Genomic DNA, 13,520 nt, shown 5'->3' with positions numbered 1-13,520 from the left:
ATATACAATGTGGCCTCAAAAAGATTAGTGCCAAATTCTCATTGGAAACCATGGAGGCGAGACAGCAATGGAATGGCATACTTAAAATGCTGAAAGAAAGAAAAATGCTAACCAAGCATTCTATATCTGGCAAAACTGTCTTTTAAAAATAATGGAAAGATTAAGGCATTCCCAGATAAACAAAAGCTGAAGAGTTCATCACCACTAGACTGACCCTAAAGAGAATTCTGGTTGCAAGTTTCGACACTAGATAATAGATTGAAGCCACATGAAGAAATAAAGATCTCCAGTGAGGGTAATGACATGGATAGATGTAAATGCTAGTATTATTACATTTTTTATATGTAACTCTACTCTTTTACTCCTACAGGATCTAAAAGGCAAATGCATATGATGTAATTATAAATCACTGGTTTTGGATTCTTGATATCTAGACATGTAATTTGTGATAAGAATGACATAAAAGTGAGTGGACAGAGGGATACAGGAACATTGTTTGTGTATACTACTGAAGTTAAGTTGGTATCAAAGCAAAAGAGAGTGTTAAAGATTTAGGAGTTCAATTTAAGCCCCATGGTAACTGCAAAGAAAATACCAGAGAATATGCAAGCTCACTGAGACAGAAATTAAAGTACAGGCTATCAAGGGCAGGGTCAGGGGGAATGGGGAGTTAATGCATAATGGGTCTAGGGTTTCTCTTTGGGGAGATGGGAGAGATGGGAAAGCTTCAGTAATAAAAAGTGGCGAGGGTACCACAATATTTTGAATGTGATTAATCCCATTGAATGGTATGCTTGGGAGTGGTTGAGATGGGAAAGTTTATTTGTATATATGTTCCCTCAATTAAAACAAAACCAAAAAGAGCAACTAAAAAGGCAATGACAATTAAATGCCGTGCATGATCCTGGATGGGATCTAGCAAGGGAGGAGAAAGGACTCAAAAGAACATTATTGGGACATACGAAAAAATTGGAATACAACTGTAAACTTTATGTCAATATTAAATTCTTGAGCTTGATAAGCACTTAAGGTGGTTATATAAGTGAATATCCTTGTTCTTAGGAAATGTACATGGCAACACTAAGTATTCAAGGAGCATGATGTATACAAGCTAAATTCAAGTGTTCAGAGAATGGATTGATAAGTAGAAAGATACATAGATGGACAGACAGATAAATAGAATGATACTGCTTATGTGGCAAAATGTTCAAATTGGTAGATCTGGGCATGGGGGGGAGTGGTAGGGATACACTGGAATTTTCTGTATGAGGTTAATATTACTTCTGTAACTGCCCTATAAGTTTAAAAAAAATTCAAAATATTTTTTAAGTACAACACAGCCAGAAGATACAACAATTATAAACATATATGCACCTAATAATAGACTCCCAAAAGTGTATGACGCAAACACTGACAGAATTGAAGGAAGAAAGAAAGAGCTCTAAAATAGCATTTGGAGACTTGAATGAACCACTTTAAATAGCAGATAGATCTACTGAACAAAAGGTCAATTGGGAAATAGAGGACATGAACCACACAATAACCAATTAGACCTAATAGATATAGATACAGAACACTCCACCCCAAAACAGCAGAATACAGTCTTCTCAAGCATATATGGAATCATTCTCTAGGACAGACCATATGTTAGGCTTCAAATCAAGTTTAAAAGGATTGAATCATACCAAGTATCCTCTTCAACAATGGAAATGAAGCTAGAAATGAATAACATAAGGAAACCTGGAAAATTCACAAATATGGAAACCAAGCACACTCTTAACCAATGGGTAAGGAAGAAATCACAAGGGAAATTAGAAAATATTTATAGACAAATTAAAATGAATACACAACATTCCAAAGCTTATGAGATGCAGAAAGGGCAGCACTCAGGGAAATGTATAGCTATAAATGCCTACAGTATTAAAAATAGATCTAAAACCAATAAACTAACTTTGCATTTTGAGGAACTAGAAAAAGAAGAGCAAACAAAACCCAAAGTTCACAGATGGAAGGAAATAATCAAGATTAGAGTGGTGATAAGTGAAATAGAGAATAGAAAGCCAATAGAGAGAATCAATGAAACCAAACGTTGGTTCTCTGAAAAGAGCAATAAAAATGACAAACTTTTAGCTAGACTGATAAAAAGAAGATGCAAATACCTAAAATCAGAAATCAAAGTGGAGACATTATGACTAAACTTACAGATATAAAAAAGATTAAGAGAATACTATGAACAATTGTACGCCAAAAAATTAGATAACCTAAATGAAATGGACAAATTCCTAGATAAATTCCCTAAACTGACTCAAGAAGAAAAAGAAAATCTCAACAGACCTGTAACAGTAAAGTAATTGAATCAGTAACCAAAAACCTTTCATTAAAGAAAAGTCTAGGACCAGAGGACTTCAATGCTGAATTCTCCCAAATATTTAAAGAAGACTTAACACCAATCCTTGTCAAACTCTTCCAAAATGTTGAACAGGAGAGAACACTTCCTAATTCATGTTATAAATCCAGCATTATCCTGATACCAAGAACAGAAAAAGACATCACAAGAACAAAAAATTATAGACCAATATCCCCTATGAATATAGATGCAAAAATCCTCAACCAAAAACCAAATCCAACAGTTTATTAAAGGGATTATTCACCACGATCAAGTGGGATTTATCCCAGAAATGCAAGGGTGGTCCAACATAAGAAAATAAATCAATATAATATACCAAATTAATTTAGCAAAGGAAAAAAACACAAATGATCCTCTCAATTGATGCAGAAAAAACATTTGAGAATACAATTCATGATTAAAATACTGATTTCTCAGTATTTAAAAGGAAACTTCCTCAACTTGATAGAGCCATTTACGAAAACCACACAATTAACATCATATTCAATGGTGACAGACTAAAATCCACCTAAAATAAGGAACAAGACAAGGATGCCTGCTTTTGTCACTATTATTCAAGATTGTACTGGAAATTCTAGCTGAGCAGTTAGGCTAGAAAAAGAAATAGAAGATATCCAACTGGAAAAGAAGACATAAAACTACCTCTATTTGCAGACAACATGATCCTATATATAGAAAATCCTAAAGAACCCACAAAAAAGCTACTAGAGCCAATAAACCAATTCAGCAAAACTACAGAGTACAAGATCAACACGAAAAATCAATTGTGTTTCTATACACCAATAATGAAGTATCTGAAAAGCAAATTAAGAAAACTATTCAATTTACAAAAGCATCTAAAAAAATAAAACATCTAGGAATAAATTTAATCAAGAAGCTGAGAGACCTGTGTACTGAAAACTACAAAACACTACTGATAGAAATTAAAGAAGATCTAAATAAATGGAAAGACAACCATATTCATGGATTGCAAGACAATATTGTTAAGAAGTCAATACTACCCAAAGCAATCTGCTTTGGGTATTCAATGCAATCCCTAATTTCCTGCAGCCTTTTTTGCAGAAATAGAAAATCTAATCCTCAAAATCATATGGATTTGCAAAGGGCTCCAGACAGCTAAAACCATCTTGAGAAAGAAAAACAAAGTTGGAGGAATCATACTCCCCTATTTCAAAACTTACTCCAAAACTACAACAATGAAAACAGTGTGCTACTGGCATAAAGATAGATACCTAGACCAATTCATGCATCTAGACCAAGGATGAAAACATGTATAGACCAATTCATACATCTGAATTGGAGAGAGAGATGGCCAATTCGATTTCTCATGTAGGAATAGAGTTGAGAGGCCAGAAATAAACCTATATATCTATGGCCTGTTAATTTCTGACAAGGGTGTCAAGTCCACTCAATAGAGAAAAATGGTCTATTCAAAAAATGGTACTGGAAAAATTGGAAATACACATGCAAATGAATGAGGTTGGACCCCTACCTCCCATCATTTACAAAAATGTACTCAAAATGGATCAACAACCTGAATATAAGAGAGAAAACTAAAATTCTTAAAATACAACATAGGGGTAAATCTTCAAGAACTTGTATTTGTCACTGGATCTTAGCTATGATACCAAAGGCTTAAGCAAAAAAAAAAAAAAAAAATTGATAAATTGGACTTTGGCAAAATTTAAAACTTTTGTGCATCAGAGTTATTATCAAGAAAGTGTAAAGACAACCTAAAAGTGGGAAAGAATATTTGGAAATCAAATATCCAGTAAGAGTTTCATATCCAGAATACATAAAGAGCTCCTACAACTCATTGACAAAAAGATAACTCAATTTTAAAATGTGCAAAGGGCTTGCATACACATTTCTCCAAGGACAGTATACAAATGGCCAAAAAGCACATGAAAAGATGCTCAACATCATTAGCTATTAGGGAAATGCAAATCAAAACCATGAGATACCACTTCATGCCCACTAGGATGGCTATTATTTAAAAAAAAAAAAAACAGAAAAGAGCAAGTTTTGGCAAGAATGTGGAGGAATCAGACTTCTCCTGCATTGTTGGTGGAAAACAGTTAGGCAGTTTTTCAAAAAGTTAAACAGAATTATCATTTGACCTGGCAATTCCACTCCTTGGTATATATACCCAAAAGAATTGAAAGTAGGATGTCAAACAGATACTTGTACACCAATGTTCATAGCAGTAATTCTCAAAACAGGCAAAAGGTAAAAACAACCCAAGTGTCCATCAGCAGATGAATGGATAAACGAAATGTGGTATATTCATACAGTGGAACAGTATTTGGCCATAAAACAGAATGAAGTTTTGATATATACAACAACACAGATGAACCTGGAAAACATTAAGCTAAGTGAAAGAAACCAGACATGAAAGACTACATATTACACAATGCCATTTATATGAAATTCCAGAATAGGCAAATCTATAGAGACAAAAGGGAGATTAGATGTTACCAGGGACTGGGAGGAGGAAGAAATGGGGAGTTATTACTTAATGGGTACAGAGTTTCCTGTTTGGGATGATAAAAATATTCTGGAAATAGACAGCAATGATGATTACACAACTTTGTGAAAATATTTAATGCCACTGAATTGCAAACTTAAAAATGGTTACAGTGATAAATTTTATATTATGTATATTTTACCACAATAAAAAGATGGTTTTCAAAAGTGTGTGCGTAAATAAAAGTCAAGAGGAAACACATCAAAATATTTACAGTGATTAACCATGGGTAATTTAATTTTTTCTGTCCTTTGCTATGATTCTCAAGGATTATGTAATCAGCATGTATTATTTTAAAACCAGAAAAATCCATAAGTATTATTGTCTTTTAAATGTGTCAGGACAGTTTCAAGACTGGAAAAAGAGTTTATTGTAAAAAAAAAAAAAAAAACAAAAAACAAAAAAAGACTTTAGGCAGACCAGAGTGATGAGAAGTGATGTATCTTCAAACCACTTCCTCATCTTTCTTTTGGTTGAAAAAACAATTTTCTCTAGATTCAAAAAGAAAACCTAAACCTGCAAAAAGCAACAAGAAGGTCCAATACCATTGCAAATTGGACTATTTCAAGCTTCAGGTTATATTAACTGGCTACAGCGGTAAGAAACCAAATGATGGTTTTCGCAAAACTTTCTTTTTCAGAAGGGGGAAAAGAGGATAGTATAAAAGTATTTCAACATTTCTATCACACTGAAACAACTTAATTCTAGTAACTGTCTTATTTGGTTAATAACACGAAAACTACTCACTTACTGAGGATACTACACACTTGTTTTAAAAAAAGTAATCCATAAATGGGCGTGAAATAGAAGCCGACCACTGAGAGTTCATGCTAATGTACTTGAGGGCTAACTCTTGTATTTCACCACACTTCTCAAATTCCCTGGTATTCCCAACACCCCAAATTACACTGCGGCTCCCAGCCCTGCAGCTCACTAAGGGCAAGTCTAGTGACGGGCGCCCCACGGCTGTGAGCACGACAGAGCGCTGCTTTCTTTTCAGGTTTAACTACCACTAGGGGGCGCCGAAAGCGCGTGTGGAGCGCGACCTTCGGAAGCAGCTCAGCCACGGGGAAGTCACCCAGAGAAACTGGATTCTTCTGGGAATGACTCTGAACTCGTTTCTCCAAAATCACAAGGAAGCCACACGATAAACTTCACAAGCCATTGTTGCAATTAACTCTGGAGCAACTTCAATACAGTGAAATAAAACCCTATCTTCCTCGGCCAACTTGGCTAGCCAGATAGCAATCATTTCCTGTATGGGTGAAATTTTATACGTATAAAACAAGAAAATCTTGTCTCTTTCAGTAGATCAGCCTGAAGTATGAAAGGAAGTACAGTCCAAGATTCACATATGCTTTTTCCTTATAGCCAAAAAAAAAAAAAATCTTAAAAATAACACAATTTTTAAATCTCACCCAAGATCCCACCTCCCTAACAAATAAATGGTTTTAATTTGTTTCCTTTCAATCTCTATTCAAAAATGCATAGAATTTGATCGCTGCTAAAAGTCACAATTGCTATAACTTTATTCCAAATCACAAAATTTTAGAACTAAATCAAAACTGAGAGAACAAATATCAATCCCCTCATTTTACAAATGGGGAAACCAAAGCCTAGCCAAGTGTTACTTACATGTGGTATCTCAGTTACTCCTCTTAACCCTGTGAGGTAAATGTTGTTATTTTAGAAATAAGACCCAATTTTAGAAATAAGACAGAGACCCAGAGAGGTTAAGACACTTGCTCAAGGTCACACAGGAAGTAAATGGTGGATGTGGGGTTCACACCCAGGCTGCCTGGCTCACTCCTTGCTCAGGCTCACACAAGTGTCAGTGGCAGAGCTGGGCTCACATTCAGGACTCAGGATTCCCAATTCAGGATTACTTTTGCTTCTGAAGGTGGAATTATTCTAGCAGTCACTCCAGAAGGGGTTGTTTGTTTGTTTTTTAATCTATAGTGCTTTTCAATAACATTCTCTCTAGTAAAGAAAGTTAGACTTCATGCAGCTCTCTACCAACAATGAAGATCAAGCATACCTGCTCTCCCGTGGGAAGAGAGAAAACTTCTGACGAGGAACGAACTCTTTCCCTGAGTGTGGCATAGTAAGCAAGCCCTGCTTCCCACAGCCTTTCAGGATCATCTTCCAAAATATCTACTGGGTAGATGCCTGCGAGGGAAAAAAATACAGGCAAGCAATGACATTCGTTTTATTCTTTCTTTTGTTAAAGAGAAAGTCACTTCCTCCTTGAACATTACAAAAAAAAACAAAAAACAAAAAAACCTCGAATTGAGCAGTTACTTTAAACATGATGTTTACCTATTTGAAAAAAAGAAAAAGGCAGTGCAGACACCAAAAGAAAATATAAGACATCCCCAGTGGTAGGTTGGCGCCAAGCCTGAGAGATAGGAGGTTCAATGTGAGCCCTGTGGAACTTCCTTCCACAGACTCAAACCACCAAATGATTTCCCGAGTATTTTCCTGTAGTCAGCTGAGAAGAGCTGGTGAGACCTTTGATAACTCTCAAGCTCCAGATTGGGTTATCGTTATTATTATTTAGTCACTTTCTACTCACCATGCAGGTTGCTAAGATTCTGCTGCTTCTTCTTTAATTGGGCTACTCTTTTTGTAAGTGCCTTGCCGTGTAATACCATGATCATGCCAACGATTAGTATGAGTTATAAAACCACATGTGCAAAACAACACGTCCAAATGCAGACTACTATATATACTAATTTACACGTTATCCCCCGACTCTTCCTTTAGCATCTCTTTCCTATATCCACACATTCAGAGGAAAATTATATCCCTGAATAATCAAACCAATTGATGGTGCCCAGTTCAGCTTGGAAGCAGCAGTCGGTTTCACCCACTGCACATGCCCGGAGACTCTGGGTGGCCTTCGACTGGCATGTCCCCGCATGGGGAGCAGGCTCGGTCCCCCTTTTGCAGACCCCACCTGTGGTTCACCTCTGGGCCCCCTGCAAGGGGAGGAGGCTGCCTCAGCAGTGGTCTTCCCTCCTCTACCTCCTCCTCAGGGAAAAATCAGCCTGCACATAAACTCCCTCTTTCAGTCCCCTGTAGAGCACCCATTTGCCACCTTTCTCTCAGAATCACCGTTCCTCTGGCCAGTCACTTTTCAGAAAACAGAGACTGCCGCTGGCAGCATAAGGTTCAGGGCTCCAGTCCACTAAGTTTATCCAGCATGACTCTCCCTGCTCTCAGAGAAAATGGAGGCTACCCAGAACTAGCAGGGACTCGGGCTCAGGATTTTGCATCATCCCATTCCCTTGCCTCTCACTTTCCATGGCAAACAGGCCACGGGCACATACAGAGTGATGAGGAGCTGAGCAATACATTATCAGTCCACTTTTCAATTTTGTCAAGTATTTGAGTATAAAATTCACACACAAAAAGTGTACTATTATAAAGGCACTGATACAAATATTTCAAATAAAGACACCAAGAATTAATGGCCCATGGCCCATTCACTAGCAAGGTGTAGAATGAGGAACTTTAGAATCTCTCTCTGCAAAGGGTTGTGAGCCTCTATACAGCCAAGACATTCTGCTGGGGAAGGCAACCACTCAGTGATTGTCTGTCTCTCTCTCTCTCTCTCTCACACACACACACACACACACAACTAATCAGACTTGGAGATGCGGCTCCCAGGCTGAACTTAAAGGCTTTCCCTGCTTCTCTCTGAGCCCTTGAGGTATACATAGCTGTGAAGCTGGATGAATCCAGCACCAGTTCAAATCTGTCACTAAGACCAAACTCCACCTGCATCACCTCTCCCCAGCTGTCTCAAGGCTCCCCTGTTTAATTCAGGGCCTCAGCATCTCAGAACGGCCTCCCATCTCTCCCCTTCCCATCTACCTAACACAAATAACAGCAGCAACAAACCAGGCCCCAAACGCCAGCAGGAAGCTGGGGGCTCCATAGCACCATCTATCGCACTGAACTCATCTCAACTCCATTCTACAAATAAGGAGGAAGTAGCAGCTCCAGGACACAGATATAGGTCTGTCTGACCTCAGTATCTGTGTAAACCACTCAGATTATCTGAACTGGATTAAGTCAGCCTCCTCTGCCAAGCCTTGAAGGCCCTTTGCCCCTTAACGATTCCGAGTTCTCTTCCCCTGCGGCGTGTCTTCTACAGGGCTCCTGCTCACACTGCCTCACAAGCCTCAAGGCTCATGGCAAACATCGACAATCCTGCAGAGCCTTCCTGGAGCCCCCAAGGGTAGGGACTCTGGAGGTCAGAGTCCCAGGTTCAAATCCCAGCTCCACTCAGGAGCTAAACACACATCCACAGATTTAGCCTCCTCTGCCCTGCAGCACCTCTCAGAGACGGGAGTGGGAAGGGATGAAGCCAGCTGCCCAGTCCTCCCCTACCCCAACACACACACACACACACACACACACACACACACACACACACACACGAGAGCTCCTCAGGGAATATTTAGTACACTTAAGCCCTCTCTCCTCTCCCCATCCCCATTGCAAAGACCCCCTTCCTAGGCCTTCTCCATACTAAGCACTTTGTAAATGTGAGAGGTCCTTCAACTGAGTTCTCTGCTGAAACTGCTATTTCTTAGTTGGTCAAGTGGCTTCTCACCGGTATGAAAAAAAAGAAAAGGTTTGGTGCATGTTCACATATATTAAGAAAAATAAACTGGAAAGAGAGGTCTGCTTCACCTCCCGGCATGCCTGCTGCCCTCTGGGTGGAAACCAACTTCAATAGCTACCTTTCTCAAAACATCCCCAGGAAGGCCTTCTGAAGGGCTAAGACAAGAGAACCCGCCTCGATTGACTGGCCCTGTTTTTCCCACACATCTTGGAGAAAGATGTTTGCCAGACCTGAGCCATCTGTGACTCCCGGGACATCCCCAGGCTGACAGAGGAGTATTATCAACAAGCCCCACGGTGAAGCTGAACTTGGCCCCTTGTGAATTCGTGCCGGGTGGGGGAACGGGAAGACACTGTGTGGGGCGCGCTTGGGGGTGGGGGCGCCTCACCAAGGCCACCAGCCCCGGGCCAGGCAGGTTCCTGGCTGCTCCCCCACGGACTGCCAAGGGTTGCTGGCACCGTTTCTGGTCGCGTGTGGTCAAGAGAAATAAGATGAATGTGTGTTGCTCCTTCGACACCATGAAATCATTTTCCTCGCAGGTTTAAGCTCCTGGGCGGGCAGACCCCTTCAGAGACAGAGAATTCCGCGGACAGAATCCCCCTCGGGCACCTGCGCCCCCTCAGCTGCCCCCTAGTGCACGGCGGCCCCAAAGGGTCTCCTCGCCCTGCAGCCCGGAGTCGGAGGAAGGCCGAGCGCTGCGATCCTGGGTGCAGGCTGTGAGTGCCCGCGCCCGGGGTGGGGCCGACAAGCCGGGGTGCCCGAATAAATTCATCCCCAGCGACCACTGCAAACGCAGGGGCAGAGCAGGGCGGCGGCGAGGGCCGTCAAAGTCACAAAACACTGTGACACACACGCCCGGTGCCCGCTCTACGGAATTCCCGGGGCCCGGCGGCCGGCGACCCCGCCGGGGCGTGCGGGGAACCGGGTCTCGCGCCTCCTCCAGGGAGTGTTCCCTCCAGGGAGGGTCGCCGGGCCGGATCCGAACAGGGACTCACGAGACCCAGGTGAGGCCTACGGCTCAGCCTTTTGCTTTAATTTATCTTCCCACCGATTAAATTCCCCCCACTGGAAAAGTTCGGCAGCTTTTCTTCTTACACAGAAAAAGTTGGGGTGGGAGTGAAAATAGGAAGCAGGCGGGGAGGAAGACCCCGGCCCCAACCCACGAGGAGGAAGGCCCTGTCCCCAAAGTCAATGGGGAAGGAAGACCCCTTTGCCCCTCCCCAGCCCCCGGACCGCCCCCCCTCCCCCCTCCTCCCCTCCCCCTCTCTCCTTCCCCCCTCCCTCCCCCGCTCCGATCCCGAGGCGGCGCCGGGCGGTGCAGAGGGACCTTTGCGAAGTAAACAAGTCTGGGCCGTTTCACGCACGCGCCGGAGGCCGCGCGGGGCAGCCACACTGGCTGAGCCGGTGGGGGAAGGCAGGCGCGGGCACGGGTTTCCACATGTGCAATGCGGACGGGCTTTAATGGCTTGAATTGAACAGGAAATATTTTTCTCCAGCCAAAAGAATGTAATCTTTTCAGTACAATGCAAAATGCTTTTAGGAAGACGGCACGCAGTTGAAATTATAACGCGTTGCAGACTGTAAAGAAATTGGAATTCCCAAGCATACCCCAAATTTAAGAATTCGGTTTAAGCGTATGTTTGCGTAGTCACTCCAAAAAACAGAAATAGTGGTATATTTTAAAGCATTCATCTGGAGAAAATTCTTAAGTTATCCGGGATCTTAGTGCCAAAGCTCCAGTTTCCAGGGCTGTATGCAGCCACGTCCACATGCCCAAGCCACTGCAGGTCAGCCGTGAGGGTCAATCCAGCAAGACTTAATGCTAGAGGGTTTCCCCACCAGTTTCCAGTCCTTCCGACGTAAACAGCAATGCCAACCAATGAAGGCTCTGAAGGAGGTCAATGCTCTCCACTTAAAATTGATTCAGTATCACTTTCAGAATATCTTCTCCAAACACCTTCGTGCAGTAAAGATTAGGCCATTTCTTTCATTTTGGCAAAGTACAATTTTTTCTCATAAGGGTGTTTCTGGTTTGCTAAAGCTGCTGTTATGCAAAATGCAGAAATGGATTGGCTTTTATAAAGGGGATTTATTAGTTTATAAATTTACAGTTCTAAAGGCATAAAAGTGTCCAAACTAAGGCATCAAGAAGAGGATACCTTCACTGAAGAAAGGCCAATGGCATCCAGAACACCTCTGTCAGCTGGGAAGGCACGCGGCTGGCATCTCCTGGTCCTTTGTTCCTGGGTTCTGGTTTCAAAATGGCTTTCTCCAAAATGTCTCTGGGCTTCTGTCTCTCTTAGCTTCTCTCTCTCAGCTCCTACACATTCTTGCTTGTTCTCCCAGGACATTTCTCTCTAATCATCTGGGGATCCTCTCTCAGCTTCTCCAGGGCAAACTCTGGGCTTCATCTCTCAGCTTAGCATTTCCAAATGTCTTTCTGTCTGCATCTCCAAGTGGCTGGGTCTGTGTCAGCCCTTAGCTTCTCCTAGAGGCAAATTCTGGATTACATATCTTAACTTCCCTCCAAAATGTCTCTCTCAGCTTCTCTGTGCTTCTTCTCTTTATGAGCTGTCTTAAAGGACTCCAGTGATCTAATTAAGACACACTCAGAATGGACAGGGTCACACCTCCATGGAAATGATCTAATCAAAAGGACTCCTCTACAGATGGGTGGGTCACATCTCCATGGAAACAACCTAATCAAAAAGTTTCCACCCTAATCAGAAGACTAATAAGTCTGCCCCAACAAGCTTGCATTAAAGAACATGGGTTTTGTGGGAGACATAATAGATTCAAACCAGCACAGGGTATATTATTATGAGAAACATTAATGAAAATATTTTAAATTTTACTAGCCCTGCTCTTAAAAACTGACTTTTCGAAAAGCCTCTACCTGGAAGTAATGACACAATATTATGCCATTGGAAAGACTGGCTGTAATCATTTAATTTTTTATTAATGTGGGTCAGTCTTCAATTACAGTAAGAACAATTCCTGCTCAGGATATTATATGAAAAAAAATTTAAGAATACAAAATTATAAAGCAGTATTCAACTTTTCTTTTTAAAAATGGTTAAAATTTGTATCTTACAGAATATTATTTTTTATTTTTGCTTTTATGTTTCACATATGTGGCTTATTTTATTCTTCATAAATCAATTTTCTTCTAAGAGGAAGATTTTAATAGCAGTCATCCTTATTGTTGAAGAAATCCAGAATGGGGTTCAGAAAACACTTTCTAATCAGAGAGACAAGTCTCCCTCATCCCTTTTCTGACACTGAGGCAGTGAGCTCCATGTTTCTGTTGGGATTTGAGCCCAGCTATTCTACACACCCAAGGGGAGGGAGAGGGGTAAGTGCCTAAAGGAAGATTTCCAAATGCCAGCTCGAATGTTCAAAATTCAGGAACTGGAGTAAACCAAGCACGCGCGCGCACACACACACACACACGCCAGTGAGATGCATCCAGTCCCCAGAGCTGTGCATCTTTAAGCTTTAAAAAAACTCAGTATTCACAAATGCAAACTTATCCTGACTCTCCAAAGTATTCAACACAGTATACCTTAAAATTGGCAGCCACTTTAACTTCATGTATGAGTGTTTTAAAGAGAGAGACAGTGGGAGTTGTTGCATATAGGGAGGCACACCCGTGGTTGTGCATTTATTTAATATCTAAGAATCTAAGGTTTGTGCTCATATCACTGCAACTTTCCTCATGTCATGTCAGCATTTTTCCCAAGTGCGTCCTGTGGAATGCCAGATTTCATGCTGTCAAAGGGGATTTTGGATGCCGGCAAGTTTTGGAAAGGGTGGCATCTTAGGGCACTCAGAGCTCAGTAGTTCTCCACGCCTGTCAGCAACTCGAGACAGTTAGAAATCCTGCAGCAGTGGAGTCTGCTTAACCCAGCATTTATTTCCCTCACTTATTTAACTACAGAGCCCTTGTC

General features: G+C 41.4%; 1 protein-coding gene across 2 annotated transcripts in view; it reads right to left on the bottom strand.

The window, feature by feature from the left end:
• Positions 1-13,520, bottom strand: part of FAM169B (family with sequence similarity 169 member B) — a 104,561-nt gene that overhangs the window by 75,089 nt on the left and 15,952 nt on the right. For both annotated transcript variants that reach the window (XR_005216341.1, XM_037832935.1), the window contains exon 2: positions 6,973-7,103. Coding sequence is in view for 1 of the 2 variants with exons in the window: in XM_037832935.1 (XP_037688863.1) it covers positions 6,973-7,103 (131 nt within the window). In the remaining variant the exon portion in view is untranslated. The remainder of the gene's footprint in view (positions 1-6,972; positions 7,104-13,520) is intronic.

Source organism: Choloepus didactylus, chromosome 4, assembly GCF_015220235.1.
Source record: "Choloepus didactylus isolate mChoDid1 chromosome 4, mChoDid1.pri, whole genome shotgun sequence".
Classification (NCBI taxonomy): Eukaryota; Metazoa; Chordata; class Mammalia; order Pilosa; family Megalonychidae; genus Choloepus; species Choloepus didactylus.
The sequence above is the reverse complement of the archived record's forward strand: the minus strand, read 5'-3'. Positions and strand labels throughout refer to the sequence as shown.